At 46.5% G+C, this 23,709-nt stretch overlaps 2 protein-coding genes across 2 annotated transcripts in view; one reads left to right on the top strand and one right to left on the bottom strand.

Moving 5' to 3' along the window:
• Positions 1 to 5,898, top strand: part of LOC127554859 (hepatocyte cell adhesion molecule) — a 41,959-nt gene extending 36,061 nt beyond the window's left edge. The window contains exons 13-20 of the mRNA XM_051986770.1: positions 1,091 to 1,227; positions 1,358 to 1,621; positions 2,263 to 2,373; positions 3,433 to 3,574; positions 3,749 to 3,982; positions 4,137 to 4,489; positions 5,007 to 5,219; positions 5,375 to 5,898. Of these exons, the coding sequence (XP_051842730.1) occupies positions 1,091 to 1,227; positions 1,358 to 1,621; positions 2,263 to 2,373; positions 3,433 to 3,574; positions 3,749 to 3,982; positions 4,137 to 4,489; positions 5,007 to 5,219; positions 5,375 to 5,382 (1,462 nt within the window). The 3' untranslated portion in view covers positions 5,383 to 5,898. The remainder of the gene's footprint in view (positions 1 to 1,090; positions 1,228 to 1,357; positions 1,622 to 2,262; positions 2,374 to 3,432; positions 3,575 to 3,748; positions 3,983 to 4,136; positions 4,490 to 5,006; positions 5,220 to 5,374) is intronic.
• A 288-nt stretch (positions 5,899 to 6,186) lies between these two features.
• Positions 6,187 to 23,423, bottom strand: ROBO3 (roundabout guidance receptor 3). Its single transcript, XM_051986771.1, is given in 28 exon segments — positions 6,187 to 7,384; positions 7,706 to 7,896; positions 8,119 to 8,229; positions 8,364 to 8,512; positions 8,888 to 8,942; positions 8,945 to 9,099; positions 9,552 to 9,690; positions 9,914 to 10,111; positions 10,395 to 10,534; positions 10,806 to 10,848; positions 10,931 to 10,954; positions 11,246 to 11,437; positions 11,593 to 11,764; positions 12,797 to 12,918; positions 13,182 to 13,401; positions 13,620 to 13,741; positions 14,103 to 14,269; positions 14,480 to 14,636; positions 15,002 to 15,083; positions 15,289 to 15,494; positions 15,782 to 15,953; positions 17,538 to 17,662; positions 18,049 to 18,176; positions 18,501 to 18,639; positions 18,729 to 18,849; positions 19,750 to 19,907; positions 20,242 to 20,568; positions 23,264 to 23,423. Coding segments are annotated over 28 exon segments (4,251 nt in total). The 3' UTR covers positions 6,187 to 7,108.
• Positions 23,424 to 23,709: the final 286 nt, after the last annotated feature.

Here is a 23,709-nt window from a genome sequence, read left to right on the forward strand (position 1 = left end):
TCTCATATTCTAACACTTTTATGTCTTCATCCTCATTCTGTTTGTAATGTTTTCAATTGTGTGTAAAATGTGTTCATCTAGACTTATTTTTGTCATTCTTGTCTTTCTGTGTGGATAATAGGATTTTCCCCTTTGTTTTTTGTTTTTTCTTTTTTTCTTTTTGCTGAGGCTTTTGGGGTCAAGTGACTTGCCCAGGGTCACACAACTAGGAAGTGTAAAGTGTTAAGTGTCTGAGACCAGATTTGAACTTGGTTCCTCCTGACTTCAGGGCTGGTGCTCTATCACTATGCCACTTCATTGCCTCTTCCCCTTTGTTCTTAAGGGATCTTTTTAATGCCTCCTTCTGGTCTTTGATGTTTATCCTTTGTTCCTGAAGAAGACCATGACTTCAGGGAGATAATGCCATGACAATACAAGTGCATTGATTTAAGTGAGGGAGAGCTGTGCAAGGTCACCTGCCTCACTTTCCCCTCCAGTCATCTGTTTTCAGTGGGCAGATAGAGACCAGGATGACTATAGTTGGCCTTGGATGAAATGGGAGACCTTGGTCTTTTTAAGCTAAGGGCTTCATCAGGACTCAGTTGGACTGAGCTGCACCCATCCAGTGATTAAGGCTAAGTAGCAATTGAGTTAAAAAATCTCCTCTTTCACCTAGTCAAAAAAAAATCTAAATAAAGAAATAAATAAATGAATGAATCTGGGAGGGAAAGACCTGCATGATTTCTAGCCAAAGCAAAGACTACAGAATAAGGTAATAGGATTCAGAGCTAGAGGGTATATTTAGAGATAATCTGGTTATGAGACCACAGGCTCATGGATCTAGACTGAAAGGGACTTCAGAGGCCTTTTAGACTAACAAATTATTGTATAGATGAGGAAAATAAGGTCCAGAGAGGTAAATGACTTCTCTAACATCTCCGAGGTAGCAGAGATGATTCTCTGTTTCAAGGATAGTGAGGGGCAATGGAGAAAGAGCTGAAAGTTAGTAAGAACAGTTGACAGCAGTATTTTATAAATATGTCCAGCAACTCTTAGAATTGTAGCCTGCCTTAATTGAGCCTCATCCCATTCTCTGTTCTGATTTCTCTAGGCTGGACAGAAGCGACTCTCCCTGGTTAGCAACTACGTGGAGATCTACCTCTGGCTCTCGAGACCTCAGCAGCAGCAGCAGTCTTAGCAGCCACCTGGGAGGAGACACTAGGGATACGTTAGACTGCAGACGGTCCTGTAAGCCTGCCCTGTCATGATAGATAAGGACCATCCATCACCAAAGCAAGAAATTGGTGATGGAATGAAAACTTGTAGAACTGAAATGGAGGAGCTAAATCTAATTCTTCCCTATTTCTTCTCATTGCAGTGATTCCCTGGGAAGCCCGAAGCCCTGGTGTCCCACTCCTCCCAGATACCAGTACCTTTTATGGTTCTCTTATGACTGAGATGTCCTCAGGCCCTCTTCTCCCCCCAGGCCCCAGTGCCCCAACTATCAGACGGCTTCCACCTCAGCTGGCCAGGCTTTCCAATCCCTGGCCTAGTTTGGATAGTCTCTGTGGTGCTCCAAGAATCCCTTCTTCCCACCAATCTCTGACTCCTACAGAAGCCTGGAAAGTAGCCAAAAAGCAAGGTAAATTGTGTCTGAAACAGGTCTAAAGTAAAGAAAGAGGGAGGAAGGGGAAAGGGACAACAATTTTCACCATCTCTCTAACTTCTTCAAAAACAAAAGGGGAAGGAACTGGAGTAGTTCTAATTATTACTTTCTAACTAAAGGAGAAGAGTCGTAAGGGAAAAGTTTCCATTATAGTCTCTAGTGCAAAGAAAGAGGCTTACACTGATACTAAATGAGGTCCCATACTTCGATCAAGCCACCCTCGCCTTGGCTTTTATTGTTTAAAGGGATCAAACAACTATCTAGTTCTAAAGATTAGTTATAATAGAAGACTCTCCTTACAGGCCTTACTGGATCCTTACAGTCAATATTCTGAGTGACTCTCCCCTACTCCTAAACTCCCCTTAGACCTATCAAACACACTGGGTCATTAGAAATTGGACTAAGATGGGGGGTTTGGAGAGGACAAAGAATCAGGTAGGAAGGAGGTATCTATAGAGGATTAAAGACTTCCCAGGTTGGGAATGGGGACAATCCCTCTTTCTTTTTCTCTGATCCCTGGCCCTTTAGACTAGTTTACAGAGAAAATGGAGATGGGATGAGTCCCAAGCTCTCCACATTCCCCTACCTATTTCTCTGATCATGCTTTCTTTTTGTAGAGTTGCATCAGGCCAATAGTTCTCCTTTGCTCCGTACCAGTCACCCTGTGGGGCTCTGGGCCTGGGAGCTGGGTGGTGGAAAGGACTTCAGGAACCTTTCCCAAGGCCCAGGTGAGACCCCTGGATGTGCAGTGAGAGAAGACAAGAGATTGTGGTTTTGTGGGGTCCTCTGTCCTATATAGCCTTTGCTTCTCAGTTTATGATCCTTCCCCTTGAGCTTTAGCTCCCTGGTTCCTAAGTATGATAGACTATTTGGTGGATCCTTACCCAAATCTATGGATGGTATGTGTGTGTCTGTCTGACACACAGACAGACAGACACACACACACACACACACACACACACAGATTGAGATCAGGTTTAAAAATGTACCATAGGGTGAAACTGGGTGGAGTTGCTCCCTCTCTGGCTTAAGGCCCTTTCCACTGTTAAGTTTGATACCTGTAATACTCGGTCTAATCATGTGACTGGTACCAAGAAAGACCCTACTCTAGCATTATAGTCTCTTGTCCTCTAAACTCTTAATAACATGTGGGTGCTGCTGACTACATATCACTATTTTCTTTTCTCCTTTTTGAATTTTTAAAATAAAGACATTTATTTTCAAGGAAAAGAGTAAAAAACAAAAATCACACATAGGCATGAGAATCAGAACTGCCAAAAATATCTGTGCAGTACTGAGCTGTACTTTTTTCAAATCTTATAAATGTGCCTCAGTTAATTGCTCAGGTCCTCCCCTACTGCCCAAAATGGGGCATTATTTAGCCAGGACCAGAGGCCTACCTTCTATCTGTCTTACTCTTTCAGAATCTCCCCTATTCCCAATGACTGTTATCCCATCCAGAATACTGAGTGTGAACAAGTGGCTCAGGTCGGCTTCTTCATGCTGAGTTTGGCCTAGAGATTTGTTTAAAAAACCCTAGCCAGAGTTACAGTCTATACAGAAGTCATCCTGATACTAGAGCTCCTCTGACATATACTAGGTAATCTCAGCAACTATACCATCACTCTCCCTCTTGTTATAGAATAGGAGCACATCAAACTGATAAGAAATATTCCATCACCAAAAACATCTCCAAAGTTCATGAGGACACATTGTTTCTTCACAGGCTAGGGCCAGGGGCTTCTGGGGGCTCCAGTGTCCCTCATACCCTGGCTTCTGCTCTCCAGGAGCTGTACCCCGGACTCTGGCTGCCTGGCGTGCCATTGGACCCCCGCTCCTCACCCCCAGGAATGAGTTGGCTTCAAGGCCCCTCCCCCCAGCACCCCCTTCTCCTGTCCGAGGGGCTCTCAAAAAGGGCCAACAGAATCAGTAAGAGGGAATGGGGGGAAAGTATCAGGAATTTTGGCTCCTTGGGAAGTCAGACTTGGGCAAGTAAGATGGAATTAAATGCCAGAGATCTTTGGGCTAGATGGGTATAAGGCCATTGAGGGCAGAGAACTAAAAAGGGGCCATATGATGAATATATCTACTTTCACTGACTAGATCAAGTAAGAACTCCGTGGAGTCTCAGATTTCATCCTCCCTGACCCTCGTGTCAGCCATCTCTTCCAAACTCCCCAGCCCCTCGGCCTCCTCCCTTTCTGGCCTCAGCCCAGCCTCCAGTCACCTGTCTAGTTCTTCATTGTCCTCCCTGGGAGATGAAAGGGATAATGTGCTGACCCCTGAAGATGTGGCTCTGTGCTTGGAGCTTAGTGAGGATGATGATGAGACCCCCAGGTGAGAATTATGGGAAGGTAGGTTGGGGGAAGTAAAACATTAACAAAACTGGAGAAACTTTCTGAAACTCAACTCCTTACCATTGTCTGAATGAAAACTTTTGATCCCATGCACAGAGATCTTTTTTTGTCCCCATACCTCTTTGTCCCTCCAGGAACAGTGGCACTCCAGTCAGAAGGGCACCATCTCCCCCCACCAGCTATGGCTATATCAGCATCCTATCCACCTCCGGACTAGGGGAGGTGGAGGGTACTGCAGGTGGGGCCGGGTCAGAGGGTCTGCTATGTCCACCCCGTCCCTGCCACACCCCTACACCCAGTGAAGGCTCTCTGGCCAATGGATGGGGTTCAGCCTCAGAGGACAATGCCTTCAGTGCCAGGGCCAGCCTTGTCAGCTCCTCCGATGGTTCTTTCCTTGCTGATGCCAGCTTTGCCCATGCCCTGGCTGTGGCTGTGGACAGCTTTGGCTTTGGATTGGAGTCCAAGGAGCAGGACTGTGTCTTCAATGGTATGTCCCTCTACCCCTCAAACATCTTCAAAGTGACATACCTTCTATCCTTTTTCTGCGCAGTCTGGGAGAGTAACAAGTCAAAGGATTCCAAGCCCTTAAACCTACCACTTGTTCTGGCCATTCCCCTATGGCTTCTCTTTTAACTCAGTGTTTTCTCAAAGATCTGAAAGAAAACTGTCCTAAAGTCGTCCTTTCCTTAGTTAGTTTCTTTTCACATTTCATCCTTTTCACTTTCAGGAAGTTCTGTTTTCTTTCTAACTTTAATTTCTCCAACTGACATTTCCAACATTTCTTCTTGCTCTGGACTCACTGAAAATGGGGAACAGGTGGGATCTACTGATTAAATACCAAACTAAATGTAGACAGTTCTTCCCATGACATATGGGAACTCATAATTCTTTCTGTCCAGCCATCCAATGTGCCTTATTCCATCCCTTCTGACATGGAGCCCTTCCACAGGGTTCCAAGTAGTAATTGATAGACTCCTTTCTAACATCTTGTTCATCCCCACCAGACTTCTCTTCACCTCCTTCCCCTCAAGATGACCCTGCTCTCACTTCTACCCTGACTCTACCAGTGTGGGAGTGGAGTTCAAACTGGATTGAAGAAATGGAGAATAAATATAGTCATCGACTACCTCGGGGGATACCTCCTTCCCCCCCTGAGATGGAGAAAGGTCCATCCCAAGGGAGACAAAAGGCTGGCCATTCTGTGCTTAAAGCCCATAGTGAGTATCTTTGAGGCATAAGAGCAAAGGGAAAGAGAGTGGTGGAGGCATCTGGGAAGGGAAAAGGAATACTCTTTAAAGATTTGAGTGGTACTCCAGGGGTATGAAAAAACAGCAGTGCCAGCCTCATTTTAATTCATCTTCTTCATTTCTAGACTCTTGATTGGTAAACTGAAAGTACCTGGAGATGGAATGGAAGCTGTTGCCTATCTGCCTTTAAATTTGGAGACATGGATTCTTGGGTTCTAGTCAGTGTCCCTTCACTTTCTGTGACCCAAGACCCATCCCCTTTCAGGAGTTCAACAGAGTTTCTCCTTTCCTCGGACTCTGAAGAAATAAAAACCCAAAACTGGAACCCTTCAGGGGCTAGGGAGGAACACTGTATTCCTAGTCATGCTTTCCTTGGTCCAGCCTTCTCTGGTGGAGGAGTAGATCCTTCCCATATGTACCATTGATATCAAAGTGGTAGGTAACATGGGTTTTTGTGTATGTGTGGAACACAATGAAGGGCTGTTGGGAAAGAGGGAAGAATGGATCACCTTAGACCTTCACCTCATTCCCATAGATCTTCACTACCCCATTTCAGGGCCCAGGGCTATTTCCCTAGGCCAAACCATCTTCTCTCTCCCTTCCCTTCCAAATCCACCCCCAGTGTAAATAAAGAGAAATTGTTGTCCGAGCCATTGAAATCCTATGCTAGTGATAAGGCCAAGAGTTTGGGGACTGGGATCAAGAGAATGTGCAATGAAAAGGTTAAGAGCAAAATACTAAGAGAGATAAAGAAAGGTTTGAGTTGGTCCCTAGAAAATGAGGTAAATTTCCATTAGTCAGTGTTATCCAAGTCTGGGTTGGAGAGGTGATGACATTTTTTGACATTCTGGTAAAAGATGATTCTCAGTGTCTAGAAGAAGCAGCACCCTCATCCTTGTCATTAGAAGTCCAATAGGAACCAGAGCTAGATACATAATACAGGGATCAAGTACTTTTATTAGCTTATTTACAAAAAAAATCTCAGCTAGAAAGTGGGAGAAGAAGTATAGGGGAAAAGAGTTGGAGGCAAGGAAGCACAATTAACCTCTTTGGCCTCTAATCAACCACTCGGCTCATGTTCAGAGCTCTATTCCCTGGATGGGTACGGGGATAGAGGCAAAAATCCATCTTTAGCCCCTACTATCAGAATAAGGGTCTTTCCCACTTTAGCTAGCATCATAGAATCGTAGAATTGTTTGGTCAGCTAGTCCAACCCCTACCTAAAGCATGAATTCTTTTTACACATCCCTTTTTTGGGATTCCATGATGTCTTTTCTTTTAGTCCAAAACCATCCTTCCCACCCCTCTAGAGAAGATTCTGATGTTCTTGTTATCATGAATAAGAGTTATCTCAGTTCCTGGAGATATTTAGACACAAAGATATAAGGAGGTTTGGAGGTGAGGCATAGAATGTATGGGAGAAAAAGACTGGGAGGGTGAGCCTCCTATCTTAGATTATCTGTTCCCCTTTGCACATTTGCTTTTCTCAGAGCTGTCTACCTAACTGGGAACATGGGCTCCTTTATTCTGCTTCATCCATTTAGGAGATCCCCACTTCTCTTTTCTGGGATTCTTTTTTCCATCTTAACCCTTTCAGTCAAGTTATTAGAGTGCCAGGAAGAAATGGGGAATTAGGCATTTACAGTTATGGACAAATCCATGAGTCTCAGGGTGTGTGGGTCTGTGTGTGTGTGTGTGCTGTGAAAGGGAGGATGATGACCAAAAAACTCTCTAAGGCTATAGACCCTTTGACAGCTCATTTCTTCTTCCTCAAAACTATTCTTTGTCACATTTTATTATTTACTTTCTTTCTTCCCTATCCTCCTTCCTAACTTGCTGTTTGTTCTCCATCACTTCTATCACCTCTTGGTATTTACCTCCCCTTTACCTTTTCCTCCTCTTTCTGCCCCCACCTTCATTTCTCGATGTTCCCCCCCTGGACGACGGTTCTGACCAGAGCCTCTGGAGCCCCGAGAACTGCTAGGGCCTCTGGAGCCCCGGGAACTGCTAGAGCCTCTGGAGGAGTTGCTGCCAGCGGTGGAGCAGGCACCAGCCCCCTGGCCCCGGGGCAAAAAGCTGGGCCTGCTATATGGGAGCCAGGTTTCCTCTGTAGGGGAAAGAGAAAGATCCAGGTACTAGAAAAAGGACCAACAATCGTTGCCACTCTCCTCACTGAACTTATGATCATATTCTAATGAGAGAAAACTGAGCAGGAAAGGAGGACAGAAAATGAAGGATGAAGGTAGAGTACCTAACAGAGTGCTTATACATTACAGGAACTATGTATGTGAAAGATGGAGGATGGTAGGAGATTTGAAAGTAATCAAATTCATGAGTTCCACTGGGGATTAATTGGGAATTTAAAATCCAACATCTATTAAAAAAGAGTTGAAAAATTGTTCCTGGTAAACAATTTCTACATTATAACTCCCACACTAATCCTTTCATTGCCCCACATTTGGCCCCTTCAATCTACCCTGTACCTACTTACCATCAGGGGGATGGTGAGTCCCTGGGGGTATAGCTCGAATCATTCTTTTCTCCCCTCTCCTCTCTCGTTCCAGAGAGGAGACATTTCCTATTGCTCGAAGCCCTACAGCCCAACCAGCCTCCTCTTCCGGTGGAGGGAGGGGTGGGGGGGGCAAATCTGGGAAGGAAGAGCTTTGATATCAGAAAAACTCTTTCACCTTGTCTGCTTCATCAGCATATGTAAACAATCTTTCTGGCATAATGAGACCAGAAATAAACAATTCTGGAATGCTCTTCTCCAAATCTGGGGTCTTTTTTTCCCCCTCCATCTAGCCGTCAGTATAATTTCCTGATTATCTCATATAAGACCACCATTCCCAACCACTGTAATACTACTCACCTCCTGGACTTCGGTCCTTTCTATAAGGAACAGCTTTAGATTTCTTCCGGATTCGTGCTCGGGATCCTGGGGATGAGGAAGTCATTTCTCTAGGTGTCAGTCTGGCTCTAACTATATGGTTGCGAGAGAAAGGAGTTGAGGTTAAGGACTAGCCTCTGGGAAGGAGCTTGAAGCTAGAACTTTAGGTCAGAGGATGTCATACAGCTGAAGATGAGAGAAGAATGTTCGATTAGGAACAGCCTCACCTGGGGTGCTGGTAGTACAAGGGACAGGGCTCAGGCTGAGGTGTCCAGGGGGCATTGGGCTGGCACTCAGGCTTGCAGGACCGCCTTCAAGGCCACTCAAACTGGAGTGGGATAGGCTGAGAGGAGGACTTGCTCCAGCGGGCACCCGCCTGCAAAGACATAGATCTGTTAGGATGTGGGAAAACATCACCCTACAGACAACAGTCATTAAAGACTCAGTCCACAGTAGGTCAACCCTTCCTAATTTATACTCTTTCTCTTCCATAAAGAGAACGTATAAACCCTTCATGACAACTATAAACTCCAGTTTCTTCAAGACTCCTAGGCTTGGGACAGCTAGGTGGTGCAGTGGATAGATCATTGATTCTGGAGTCAGGAGGACCTGAGTTTAAGTCTGGCTTCAGACAGTTGCCACTTACCAGTTGTGTGACCCGAGGCAATTTACTTAACCCAGATTGCCTCATCCTGCTTCCCCTCCTCTTCCCCCCCCCCCCTCAAAAAAACAAGTCTTCTAGAATTCCTACCTGGGTGTATGGTGGATACAGACAGTTTCAGCAGAAGGCTGTGGTGGCTCAGGGGTGAGGGGGTAAGAGTTGCTGTGGATTGATCTCCATAAGAAGGAGTGGGAGAGGGAATGTTTCCATGGGAGGGGGAAGCCCTGCAGCTTTCAGCTGGGTTGGACTCTTCTAGGAGGCTTCTTTCAGGCAATGGTGGGCACCACTCATCAGGTTCTGAACTGGAGACAAGGAGAACAGGAGAAGAGGAGGAAGAATAAAGTTGTTCATCTTCCCTGCAGCTCTTCTACTACCAGTTCTCTTGCACTCTCATTCACTAGGCATCATTGATTGATAACCTAGAAGAGATGGAAGGGAACTCAAGTCATCTAATCCACCCCACATCTGACTCCACAATATCCTTATTAGGTGGTCATCTGACATCCTTTTGAAGATTTCCAGTGATGTATTTATTCCTACCAAAAGAACTTATTCCAATGTTTGGGACAATTCTAACAGGTTCTCTAGGGTCTTTTCACGCTGTAAATCACTGAAGAACATAAGTACAATTCTTATAAAATCTGCTCTCCTGAATCTTCCACACAATCTCTCTAGTTCTCTCTTTTGGACAGACTTTAAAACAAGTGGATTCCTTGTCCATATGGCTTGGTACCAAGTCAGGAGGCCATCTTACCTGTCCTCTAGCTCTTCCTCAGCTCCCTCCATGCAGTTTAACTCACAGGAAGGAGGTGGTGGAGGCAGTGGGTCAGGCCAGCTCAGAGAGGGGGTCTGTACAGGCTTTCCCAGGATCTTTAATTTCCCCCCCCTGGGGCCTGAGAAGAGGAAGGATAAGGGGCACACAGAGGTCTTGTTCAAAGGAAAAGGTATGAGTGGAGGCAGGAAAAGGTGGTGGGAAGGTGTTAAAAGGAGGAAGAAAATATTCAATTGAAGAATAGGGGCTAGGACAGGTTTAGGATATGAAGTATGAAGGAAAGAAATTATAGGTAATCTCTGGGTTTGGGAAGATTAGAATATGAGGATATATAGAAGGCATACCACTATCATCCTGGCTCCATTCTGGTGGAGCATATTGGGTGGTCCAGGCCCCAGGTTCCTCAGGGGATTGAGGGGGGAAGCCCCCATGGAAGGTTTGAAGCTCCTCACCAGCTGGGTCAATGGTGCTATAGATGGGTCCCTCCCCTGGGGCTGAGGCCCCCCGAGCTGTCTGAGCCAGGTATAAAGAGATCCCTGCCTCTGGGAAAACAAAGGAAAACCCAGGGAGAGAGGCAGGGAGACAAAAGAAAGACCAGAAAAAAAGGACCCCAGGGAGAATGAGGAAGGGGAGGGGAGGTGCTATATTCCTTCCTTTTCTTCCCTGTCTAGGACCTAAACTAAACTAAAATCTAAGTTTCTTCTCCTTCATATCCCCCACCCAAGCAAGGAATGCACAGGTTCTGGGATTCGGTTCCGGATTCTTTCTAATATCTAACTGATTGGTGAAAGAGAGGTGAATTGGGATGATAGTACTATGCCTTACCATTGTAGTATCTGTCATCTGAGTCAGGATTGCTAGGGCAACAGCTTCCCCTGGGCTCCTGAGCTGTAGGACTTCGTGGTGGATGAGGCCAGGAGTCTGCTAGCCAAGGGTAGGGGGCTGGGCTAAGGCCCATGGGAGGCCTAAGAGACAGATTACTGGAACTGTGGGGGTTGGGGGGCAACCAGAATTGGGAGGACAGCTTGATGGGAGATTTTGGGGAGTGATCATCTTAGAAGGGTGGAACTAGGAAGAAGGAGGTCAGGACTAAGGTAGATGCAGTTTGAAGCACGATTCCCAGTCCTTGTGGTGGGAATGTGAGGGCAGAGTTAAGGGGGAAAGGTGAAGGGAATTATGAAGAGGAGATAAAGGGAGAAATGAAAGTTCCATCGGAGTTATAGATGTGGGGATTACCTGGAGCTGGCTCTGGAAAGGCCTTCATTGTGGGGGAAGGAGACTGGGAAGATAGATTGGGTAATTGAGTGAGATACCAACTTTGACCTCTGGCCTGAACCCCATCCTAGGTAGAGCTATCTTACCTGCTGGCGTGTAGGCAAAGGAGGCTTCCAAAAGACACAAGTGGAAGAAGAGTAGGAAGAGGACAGGATACAGGTGAAAAGGGGGTGACAGGTCAGGAAAACAAATCCCCCCCCCATCCCTTAGCATCTTACTTTCACTTATTAGAAACCCTAAATCTTTTAGCTTTGGGTGAGTTTTAAGCTTTTCCTCCGCCTTGCAGACCTACTGTCTCAGCCTGGGAGGGACAGACCTCCAGGTCTCATCCCTTCCTTGCAGACCTCTTTTCTTCCTTTCGCTCCCAGCTGTCCCCGCCCGGCTGACCGAGCTTTGCTCACCATTGTAATGGCTGAGCTCCTTGCGCTGCCTCCGGCGCCGATACAGGGCGGCGCTGAGTCCCAGGAGAAGTGCTCCACAGGCTGCTCCGCCGCCAGCGATAAAGGCTGGCTCCCGCAGCACTTTTGCCAGGCGCTCTGCAAGCCCGGGACCCACCTCCGGGCCGGGCCCTGGCTCTGGTTCCCTCGGGAGTGCTGTGCAGAACAGGGAGGTGTACACGCATGAAAAGGCAAGTGAAATCCTGGGACTCGGGAGAGGCTTCTCCTGATGCCAGAGGAACCACTCCCCTAGGTATCCCATCTTCCAGTTTAGTATCCCAGTCCACGTCCCCGCTTTCTCCGGCACTTACGCAGATGGAACAGCACCGCGGGGCTGGCTACGCCCACGCCAGCGCTGGTGGCCGCAGCCACTTGGGTTCGGTAAAGGAGACCTGGGAGAAGTCCCCGAAGCACTGCGGACCGTGCCCAGCCTGCAGCAGATTGGTTCAGGTGGAAGCGGCTCTCATTCCCCAGGCACCAAATCTAGAAAGATCGTAAGCAGTGGGGTAGGGGACGCCAGCAGTGGGATAGGGGACGCGAACACTGTTCTTGGATCTGGGGCACTGCCCTCCTTAGAAACTGAGACACGACACAGCAGAAGGGATCGGCTTGTTGGCTAAAGTCTGAAGCTCTTACTACCTCCCACCTCTCCCACTTTCAAGATTGTAGAAGTATAACGTTCTGAGCAAAGGCAGCACTTTGACCAAATGTATTTTTCCTGTTCAGAGAGCAGGTTCTATTCCATTCTAATAATTCTATTTTAGAAAGAACACTGTCAGACTGGAGCATAAGCAGAAGTAGGTACCCAACCTGTGGAAGAGACTTGAAACCCATGGCATATGAAATTTCTTAGAAGGAACTGGGTATATTTAGCCTGCAGAAGACATGGGGTTGAGAGGGGGAGGGGCATCATTTCTGACTTCAAGGATTTCAAAGGCAGTCATGTGGAAGAGGCATGGATTAGAATTGTTTTGCTTGGCTTCAGAGATTAGAACTAGAAACAATGAGTGGAAATTACAGAGAAGCAGATTTCAGCTCCATAAAAGGAAAACTTCCTAACAATAGAGATGTCCAAAAATGGAATAGATTCCCTTGGGATGCAGGAGAATGCCCCATCACTGGAAGTGCTTAGAGACTGGATGATTACTTTTTGAGGATGTTGCTCACAGAATTCACAATTGGGATATGAATTAGACAAGATAACCTCTCTGAGTTCCACCCTAAATCTTCCCAGGCCAAGACCTCCAAATATACTCTCCTTCTTAAGCTCATTATTCTTCCATATCAATCTATCTTTCAGTCCTCCTTTTCTTTCTTCCCTCTAAACCCATAGCCTTACATCTAGGCCCTTCCAAAGGTCCCAAATCCTACCACTCAGTTCTATTTGGCCCATTTCCATTCTCATTCTCTCTTCTTCCTTCCTCTCTCCCCCCCACTCCTGTCTCTCTTTGTCTCTCTTTCTGTCTGTCACACACACACACACACACACACACACACACACACACAAGTGTTTACCTGGTAATGTTGAATGATTCCATTTTGCTGAGTGGGTAGGGGAGGCTCCCAGGAAACAGTGATGCTGCTGTTGCCATCACCCCCCAGGGTCACTGTCACTGCCTGGGGGGGCCCAGTAGGGGCTGAACCAGGGTGGGGGCATGGGTAAGAAGGACATAGATAATCACTGAATGCTCTCAATTCCTTGATCTCCAAACATCTTTTCCCCAATATCATCATATAAACAAGATTGGTTGCTAAGGGACCCAGCTACACATCCCCATTTGGCTATCAGTGGGTATCCCCTTTAGTCTTCAGTCTCAACTCTTCCCCTCCCTTCTACTCTGAATCCCTCTTGCCTATCCCTCCTTGGTTCCCCCACCACCACCTCCATGTCCTTTCTCACCCTCCTCAGGGGTGCTCCTGGTTAGAACAGTGCTCTCAGGCCCTGGTCCCTCCCTGCCGTAGGGCTGCACCTTGATTTGGATCTGTGCACCTGCTGGAAGCTCTCTCAGCACAGCACTTCGCTGGCCTGAGGATCCTATGTCCAGAACTGTCCAGCCACTTGAGTCTACTGCCCTCCACAACACCCGGAAGCCCCACACCAACTGAGAATGGCCATCCACCTGAAGAAAGAGGCATGCTAGAGTAGATAAGGACTACTGGGAAGAGGAAGAAGCAGCCCTAGCAGCTTCTAAGACCTCAACTCCTCATGGGTCAGACCAGCCTCCACCACCCAATGGACTTCACTTTCCCAATCCCAGTCCTTTGAGCTTTGCCTCCTGGTGTTAGATCCCCATTGCTGCTTATGTTACCCTCCCCTGTCCTCTTTCCCCTTACTCACAGTCCAGGACACCTGCAAGGATGTGGGACTCAGGAATAGGGGCTCCTGCAGTTGAACAACCACATCAGCCAGATCTCGCTGCCCTTGCCATGGATCCTCAATTGGCCTGGAGGGGCCAATGTCTGCTAATCAGAGAGCCCCCTCAGCCGGGGTCACAGAAAAAAAAAGAGGAGACTGGCTATAATTCTTGCTTCTCCTCTGACCCTTCCCCAAGCTAGTTCTCCAGGTCATAGCCTAGGGGCTCAGTGGGACTAGGACAGCAGAGTAGTTTTGGGGGATGGGTACTGATATCTTCCACCTAACACCACAGGGTAGGTGGTATAGGCATGGAAGGGTTTTGAGGTTTGAGATTTCTCCTAGAAAAGATGTTCCCTTTTACTTAGATCCCTCCAGGAATGTATGCGGCAGTGGGCTGAAAATGGGGGCTGGATAGTCAAATCTCCTATTCATTTCCCCATATCATGAGACATGATCTTCACTCACCCTGGGTCTGAACAGGCTTGGAGACAGGACTGGGTTCACTGAGACCCCATGCTCCTGCTGCTCGAACTAGGAATAGGTAGATGGTGTTGGGCTGCAAACCAGTAATGGTATGTGTCTCTAGCTGTATGCCATCTGCTACTGTCCTCCAAGTGTTACCAGATGCCTGGCTGCAATGGAGAAGTATGACTAAGGGAAGATTGATCCAGCTTGAGGAGGCTTTTGTGATTTCATTCTGCTCCAAAACTTTTCTGCCCTTTTTCCATCCCCAGTCAGGGAGGGACCTGGAGAGCCCTTGTCCATAATAACAAAGATCTCAGAAGCAAAGAACGGAAGACCCAGAACCCAATGCCAATTCCTTCACCTCCTTGAACTCTTACCTGAAGGCTTCTATCACATAAGAAGTAACTGGTGATCCTCCAGCCTGTGGGCTGGGCTTCCAGGTTAGAGTAATGCTGTTCTTGGTGACTTCAATAATGGCTGGTTGAGAGGGAGACCCAGGGGGACCACTGGACTCAGTAGGGGGTTCTATATCATCTACAGGAAAGAATTAATTAATGAAAAAGCATTTGTTAACATTAGGGATATTATGGAAAATAAAAGTCTGTTATGGCATACACTTCTCAGAGATAGAGTAATATGGATGATAAGGAAGAAGAAAGCATAAAGATTCCCCACTCACATAAATTCCAAGCTTGAATTCTTCAATTTAATTCAATAAACATTTTAAAGCACCTACTATGTGCCAGGCACTGTGCTGTTTTCTGCTTGCCTTCTTAAAAGCAATAAATTGAATGTATGGAAGGTAGAATCTGTCCTGGGATATTGAGAGGAAGTTACTACTATGATGGTTAGATAAAGACAAATAGAAAAAATGGATTGGGGAAAAGGGGATATCTCACCTTGGACCCTTAGCCAGCCGTTCCATATGGCCTGCCCTTTGGAACTCTTGGCCACACAGCTGTAGAGCCCCAAATCACCCTCCTGAAAAAAGATAGTTTACTGACAACTGAATTAAATGGGAATTAGATGGGCAAAGAATACAGAGGGATGGGTGAAGTACTATGCAAGTTTCAAGGGAAATCTGAGATCAGTTGAGGATTGTACTCTGAAGTTAAGAGACTAACACATGACTATTGCTTTGAAAATATTAGGAGGAGGAGCTCTGAGGTGTCTTGATTTGACTCACCTGCAAATTAGTGATATGCAAGGTGCCATTAGCCAACAGAGTAAGTCTCAGGTCTCCACTGTCTATCCCCTGCCCATCCTTCAACCACTGAACATTGGGCTGGGGGTTTCCAGTCACTTTGCATGGCAACCACACAGAGGATCCAGATGCCATAGTCTGATTCAATGGTCCATGAAGAATTATGGGAGGAAAGTCATTCAGGGTAACTAGGGAGAAAATGATGAACCAATTCAGAAGAAAGTCTCTGAATCCAATTTACAGCCTTCTTACCTTTACTTCTCTAAGTCATTTGAAACTTAGGAAGGTTGCCTCAATTTGGTACTATTAGCTTGGTTCCACAAATTTATCTCATTAAGTTATTTTCTTGTTTCCCAAGCTCTGAGGATCTTCCCTAGAAACCACCCACACTTCAATCACTTTGTATAGATTGCAAAAAAGTTACTCTTTTTAAAACTATTTCCTCTCTCCAGTTGCATGTACCCCAGATGCTTACCATCCTTAACTTCCAAGGATGCCCTGGCCAGAATGCTACCAGCAACACTAACTGCCTGGCACACGTAGTAACCAGCATCCCCATTTTGCACTTCGGTTATGTTGAGTTGGCCACTTGGGGAAACAGTGAAACGCCCTGTGGACTGGGAGGGTTGACTAGGGAAGAGCAGAATCTGGAGACAGATAGAACCAGGAATCTTAGGAAACACTAGTGATGTGCAGGAAAGAAGGCATTAAGAGATATTGCAAAGAGCACAGGACTATAGTCAGGAGATCTCAAATACCCCTAGGCCACTTTGTTTAGATCTCCCTTTTGTGCCCCTCTTCACCCATCCTCCCATTTGTCCCCATCATATGTCGTATTTATTTGGGTACACCATCTTACCAGTTTGAATATAAATTCCTTTTGTAAGGAGTGTTTTATCTTTGTGTTTGAATTCTGAGTTTCTTATTTGAATAACCATTGCACATAGTTGGCACTTTAAAATGTATGATTAACTGGTTTCTAGGATTGACTCTGCTACTCTCTGTATACACTCCCCCCCCCAAAAAAAATTTTTTTTTCTTTTTTGTAAAATCAAGAAATTGAACTAGATAATCTCTAAAGTCTCTTTCAGTGCTAACATTTAATTATTTTAGGAGATTTGGGATCTAGAAATGGGAGAGGGGGAAGTTGCAGCCTGGTCACTAGTGGAAAGAAGGGTTTATAGTCTATATTGCTGTGTTCTATTGTACTGATGAACACTACTTCTATTAACTCTGCATACTTCCCTTGATAGTAGTTCTTTGTATTTCAGTTTCAATGTATATTTAGACATGTTATACTCAATATGTTAATTTCTCTGAGCTTATGAGGCCAGTTACCACCTAGGGAAATTGGAGCTGTTAATCTGAGCTAAATGAGAGCACAGAAACAAACTTCCCTTTGTAAATGTTTGGGGAACCACTGGCAGCATCCAAATGTGGCAAAGAAACAGTCTCGTAGAATCATAGATTCTGATAGATTTAGAATGGAAGGGAGCTTAAGGGCCAACCAATATAACTCCTACATTTTACAGATGAAGTCCAGACAAATTAAATGACTTGAGCAAGATAGTAAGTTGCAGAATCAGAATTAAAACCCTAAAGCTAAAACCAGGAATAAAACCACATTTCATGTTGTTTCTCTTACATCACATCTACTTTTCTGTTCAACTCAAAAAATACCTATAACAGGAAAAAGAAAATAATCACAGTGATCTATATAGAAAAGAGAATCTAGAAGATAGTCCAAGGGATGTTGTCCTATTTTAGAAAAGGAAGAAGAGTCATTCTCCCTGTTAAAGACCAAATGGTAGGAAAAGGACACCAAAATGAGGGTCATATCTTTGCTAACTTAGGTTAATAAGAATGACTGAGTTGTCTAATATGTGGAACCAGGTATAAAAACTGGCTACCCAAGAGAGAGGTAGAATGCTCTAGGGAGAAGACTTATGAGCATATATAAGGTGAAAGCTTGAGGGAACACTGTAACATATGGACTAAGATTTGGAAAAACATTTGTGGAAAAGGAAAATGAAAATTCTAGGGATGACATAAGAGTATTGTCAAGAGTACTAGTTGTTAAATTTTCAGTGGGAGCACTTACACTTCATAAATCAGGAAGCACTATAAATTAGGGCTTGAATTAATAAAATGATAAGATTAAATTTAAAAGTGTCTCATGTAGAGAGCTAGTTTTTTTTAATTTACCAGCATGCCACTGAATAGAAACCTACCTGACTACCTTCCTTCTGCCAGAAGATAGCTGGTGGAGGATTCCCTTTGGTCTCACACTGGAAAGTCACAGTGTCTCCTGGAGCTGCTATCTGGTCCTGTGGCTGTGTCACTAGCTGGGGTGGGACTGAAAAAAGGGAAAGAAAGGAGAGTGGGAGTAAGGAGATAGGTCCAGCCCCAAGAAGAGATGCTAAGTCAATAAGCAAACTGAGTGGTGGGGGGAAGGCCAATTTTGATGAGTAAGTAGCCTATCCTTTTCTTCTCTCTCACTTTTATTCAATTTTTATACTTTCCCTCCCTCTAAAATTCACTGACTTTGGCCAATGCCTCCTCCCATTTCATGAACTAAGTCCCCAGTCCTCCAACCAAATTTCTCTTAGTTTTATACTCCCCCTCCTCACTTCTCTATTAGCTTCTTCACTGGCTTCATTTTGCTACCTCCTATCCTTGCTCCAATGATTCCACATTCCATTCCTTCCTGTCCCTCCCTCCACCCTCAAGCAAGGTTCTTACCATGGACACTGAGAGAGCCAGAAGCTTCAGCTCTGCCCACACTGTTCTCAGCCACACAGGTATAAGTTCCTTCATCTTCTGCACTCACTCTCCCAATCCGAAGACTGTAGTCACTTCTGATCTCATACCTGTTTCACTCCCCACCCACCCACCCACCAGGGATGGGTTGGTAACAGCTATGTCCCCTTTCCCTCCCAACCCTGAAACTGTTCTGAGGAAACTGTGACCTTCCCAGAACAGTCACCAGGGTCAGGTACACAGACAAGTCATGGACAGATTGGGGATTATGGACACCACAGATGGGGTGAATAGGAAAATGGACATGGGTTTCAGAAGTCCAGATACTGAAGCCACGGGGGTGAGTGTGGCTGCATCCCAGTTCTCTGGAGGAGAGGTAAGAGAAGCTCTCTTGATGATTGGGGGTCCTGTTGAGTAAGAAGGGGGCTTCTCACCTGCCAGTGGGCAACTCCCCCTCCTCCTTTCGCCAACGCAGATGTGGTGGAGGATCCCCCTGCACCTCACATGGGAAATCAGCAGGGGCATCAGCCAGGACCACCTGGTTCACAGGTCTGCGTAGGAAGGAGGGGCGCTCTGCCACAGAGGAATGGGCATAAAGTTACAGGGATGTTTAGATGGCCCCTCAGTCCCCCTTCCCCAGCCTTAGGAACTCCTATACTTACCAAAAACCACAAGTTCAGCTGCCCCACTGTCACGTTCTCCTGCCACATTGGAAGCCACACATACGTACATCCCAGCATCGCTCTTGAGTGTGTGTGACATCATCAGTTTCCCACCCCGAATCTGTGCAATGTGGGGACAGCTCAATTCCTTTGTACTTAACTGGTTCCTATTTTGTCACAATCCTCTTCTTTCCAATTATATCTTTTGTCCATGTTTTACCCTAAAACCACCTGTTGGCTCACAGGACAACTAGAATCCACTTTATCTCCCCAACTTCTTACCTGATTTTCTTTCTTTCTTTCTTTCTTTGCTGAGGCAATTGGGGTTAAGTGACTTGCCCAGGATCACACAGCTAGGAAGGGTTAAATGTCTGAGATTTGAACTCAGGTCCTCCTGACTTCAGGGCCAGTGCTTTATCCACTGTACCATCTAGCTGCTTTTCTTTCTCTTTCTTTGTTATATTCTTCTCTCCCTCTCTCTCTATCTTCATTCTGTCTTTCCTTCCTTCTCTTCCTTATCCTCTTGTTCTGCTTTTTACAGTGAATATCTAACTACTTAATCCTATTCATTAGTGAATTATGGATAGAGTTTTTGATATGCTTTGCATATCATAGCAAACCATATCAAATTGCTTTACAATTTGTTTCTCTTAAATTCAAGATACCATTTTAAATTAAATGCTCAATCCTTTAACTCAGAATAGATGATTATTAAAACAATGCATCCTAATTTTGACATGACTAATTTCCACTAACTAAAAGGTATTACAGTATGAGTCAGGAGACCTGTGGTCTAATTTTTTCTTTGTCATCAACTACCTTCATAATTTGGAATAAGTCACTTCCTTTCAAAGGGCTTCAGTTTCCTCCTCTGTAAACATGTGTAGGGCTGGATTAGTTGATCTCTAAGATGCCTCTGGCATTAAAATTCTATGATTTTAATACCCTTATACTGAGGCCGGATCAGTTGAACATAGATGCTCCCCTCATCCTAGTGGCCCCTCCCTTTCCAGTTCCTCACAGTGATTCGTCCTTCCTGCTCCTTGAGGCGAAGATTGTCCTTCTTCCAGGACACTGAGGGTTCTGGGTGGCCCCTGGGAGGCACACACTCCAGAACTGCGGGTTCCCCCACAGCTACCACCACATCCACTGGGGACTGCCGGAAGTCATCTCTAAGGACTGAAGAGAGGCGGGAGAAATGACAGGAATAAAGTAGGCTCCAGGAAATGAGCAAGCGTGGTTGCAATTTACCTCTCTGAAAGTACAGAGGTTAGATGCTAATATGATTGCAGAGGGGGCGAATTCTGCCACTTTATGGAAAAGAACTAACTTTGTGGTGCATTATAATATTAACTCTGGAGAGATGGGGAGCCGACCTAGGAAGGGTCTGCAGAGTTCCAGGGCCACACCAAGTAAGCAGTTAGGAATGCTGGGATTGTGGAAGCAACTGTGGCATGAGTTAGATTAGATATTTGCCCTGAAGCCTCCGGACCAGTTGAAACCCGATACTCACCCGCCACCTCCAGTGAAGCATTGCGACTGGCCGCTACCCCTAGGTAGTTGCGAGCCACGCAAGTGTAGACGCCCTCGTCTGGACGGGCTCGGCGTCCATGCACGATTCGAGGGAAGAAGAGCGCACCGCTGGGTAACAGCAGGCGGTGAGCCCGCGGATCCTCGCGGGCCGTGGCCACGCGTGCGCCGTCCTTGTACCATTCAATGTCCGGACGGGGTCTGCCCTCGGCGCGGCACGGCAGCGTGGCGGGCTCCCCCCTGGAGACCAACAAATCTGGCGGCTGTTCCACTATGCGCGGCACTGCGTCCTCCGGACCGGCTCGCGACCCTGAAAAGCGCAAGAGATGGTAGGACCGACCAAGCCGGGGGTAAACTGAGGCATGAGATCCAGAAGCGGAGAGTTAGTCTTTCCGCACCCCTTCCCACAGCGCAGATTTCTTACTGGTCGCCTGACCTTCCACTTGCAAAATCACTCCCCCCCTAACCGAGATGCTGGGATACCCGGGGCTCCCCTTAGTTCTAAAAAGGAGACATCCCGAGGAACGCCTAAGGCATGGAGCTGAGAAAGGCCCAGTTTGGGAGTCACAAACAGGTGAAGAACTGGAACATGGTTGCACATTGGCCTTGTCCCTTCCTGACCTCCGGACAGCCCCAAGACTTTCCAGTTTCCTGGCTATCATTGTGTAAGAGAAAGGTAAACGGAGTGTTCGGGGCTTACCTGGGTAAGGGCAAAGGAATAGAATGACTTTTCGGAAAAGTATGGTGGTGGGAGAGGATGGGAGGAAGGGGGAAGAGATCGTGGCTCTCATTTACGAGGAATTGTAACCAGTTTAGGCCACTAGATGTCGCTACTGCCACACGTAAGAATATCGTAGGCCCTCCAGGTTGGGGCAAGGGAAGGTGCCAAGCATATCCTTTGAGTGAGTAACCTGGAACTCTTCTTAAGTGCCCTTCGGCTCCGGGCTTTGGTTTGAAATTCACTTTTATTTTCCTCTGCCTTAGAAATTTCGAAAGGCGATAGCTCCTTTATTCCCTTCCCAGATCCCTTGGATGAGAAGCAGTGGCAGGGAGGGGGAGAAGGAAGATTTGTACTAAATTACTCCTTTAATTTAAATAAGTGCTATGGATAAAACCTATGATTTTTTTTAGGCATTGATATATCTTGGATGGATATTTCCCCTTACCTAGGCAGGCTGACAACCCTGCGAGATAACTTATAGGCTTGGGGAATTGTTACAATACCTAAAAGATTCAATAAATTGCCCTGGGTATAGTATCGGAGGAGAGATTCGAAATCTGGTCCTTTCTTCCAGGCCGGCTCTCTATCCCCTATGCCATGCTGCGAAATCTCCTTTTTCTATTTCTGCCTCCACTTGCCAGTCTCTTCCCCGTCCCACTTTTCCTTCTAAATCATGATCAAGTATCAGATAATCCAATAAGCCTCGTTGAAGAAGTAGGGAGAGAGAGAACTGAGATTTGCAGTCGTTTAGAGCTATGGAGAGAGGAATTTGTCACTGATGGGGCTTCAAGGTTTATGTTCTCTGAGAAACGATGCCCGGAACTTGGAAAGAGAACGGCTCTCAAACCACCTGGATTCCCTCCCCTCCAGTCTACTCCCCCCCCCCACCCCCCGTCCATCCTATGGACTTGTTCCTTTCCCCCTAATTCCTTCGGTCAACAGCTGCGGGATACTGGTCCCCAGAATTCCTTTCCTTGTCATTTCTAGTCCCAAGAGAAGCTTCTACACACCAGACTAATGAATAGCTTATGGGTATGTTAATGGAGCCTGGGGGCTCTTTGCCTAGTAATCAGTGTACGATGATACTTCTTTTCTTTCCTCGCCTTTTCAATTTAAGACCCTATTTTTTAGATCTGAAAAGGACCATAGAAGAAATCTTTGTTCCTCTTTAATCACTCCGTTGACTGATGACGAAGCTGTCACCTAGGGAAGTTGAAATACCTTATCCAAGCTTACACAAATAACAGGTTGCAGAGCAGAGATTCCAACCCTGATTTCCTGATCCCAAATGCAGCACCGTAACCCGAAAGTACATTTTCAATCGTTCTCTCTGCTTCTACCCAGCCCCATAAGCTAATGCCAGCATCAGTATCTTCCGATTCGATAGTGACCAGAAAGGTCACTGGAACCTTTCTGAAAACAGACTCTTAATGAGCAATCATTCTGAGGTAGGACGAGATGGAAGAGTGGGAAAAGGAGCATAAAGAAGATACCCAGAAAAATGACAGAGTTGAAGTACGGGACTTGGTCGATAGGAGGCAGATTTTGGTCATACATATCCCTAGGTACGTAATGAACAGCTTCCGCGCGCTTCCAGCTGCGCTCTGGGGGCTTCGGGTTGTCGCAGTCATTTATTAATCACTGTAATTAGCAGTAATGACTCCAACTCCCGCAAGCTTCAGCTCTACTGGAGCCCGAGGCTGTGTTACCCGACCGTGGAGAGAATAGGGTTCGGAGTTCGCCTAAAATGCTCGGCTAAACGCTTCCTGCGGCTCATCCCCATCCAGCTCCGTGCGCCTAGAAACTCCGAGACCAGATTATCCTCTCTATCTGGGCCTCAGGATTATTTGCGTTATTTGGCCCGGACTGGCCTTTGTATACCTCTGGGGTCTAGGGCAGATCCCTGTCGCACCCCTTAGCTTCCAACCTACATAGTTCATTAGCATTAGCCCCTTCTTACTTTGGATTCCACTACGATGGTTATCTCTGTGCACCGGAACCTCACTTCTCTCCCAGAGATGCTTTAAAAGCCCCACACCCTTAATTTCATTCCCAAAAATTCCAGAAGAACCCATCTAATCCCTGTCCCGATAATGATTCTTTCACTGCCATCAGCGACCCAAAACTTTTTTCTGCTTAATATGACTAGGGAGGGAAAAGGGAATGAGAAATTCTTAGCCCCGGACCTCCCAAACAGAAACTCCTATCCCCAGAGCAGTTTGCCTTTCCTTCTAACAGCGCGCACTCCCGCAGAAGTGGAATCCCCAAGACAGGGCGGTCTCACCGTTGAAAAGGGGATCCCCGGGGGGAAGGAGGCTGTGGTTGAGAGCGACCAGAGAGGAGTTGAAACCGAAGAGCAGATCGCTTGAATTGGAGATATCCCCAGCCAGGGAATCCGCGAACAGGTTCATCTGCAGTAGCGTCTTTAGCAGGTAACGTAGCATGGCGGGGACTGGGACGAGATTGGGGGCTCGGGTCCCAGCCCCTTGGTCCGAGCCCCTCGATTCGAGAGTTGTACTCCCCTCCACAGCCTCTGTGAGTTGCCACAACCACTCTATTGCTTTCTTTCCCGCGCGTCCTCTCAGTCCGGTCCCCTCCTCTTCCCCCCTCCCCACTCCTCCTCCCCAGTTCAGGCAAGTCCCCTGGGGACTGGGCGGGCTGAAAGCAGGTGCCAGGGCCGACCACCGCGTAATTAAGGGATTAATCCGCCTACCGCCGGCCTTTACCCCT

Source organism: Antechinus flavipes, chromosome 3 (genome assembly GCF_016432865.1).
Source record: "Antechinus flavipes isolate AdamAnt ecotype Samford, QLD, Australia chromosome 3, AdamAnt_v2, whole genome shotgun sequence".
Classification (NCBI taxonomy): domain Eukaryota; kingdom Metazoa; phylum Chordata; class Mammalia; order Dasyuromorphia; family Dasyuridae; genus Antechinus; species Antechinus flavipes.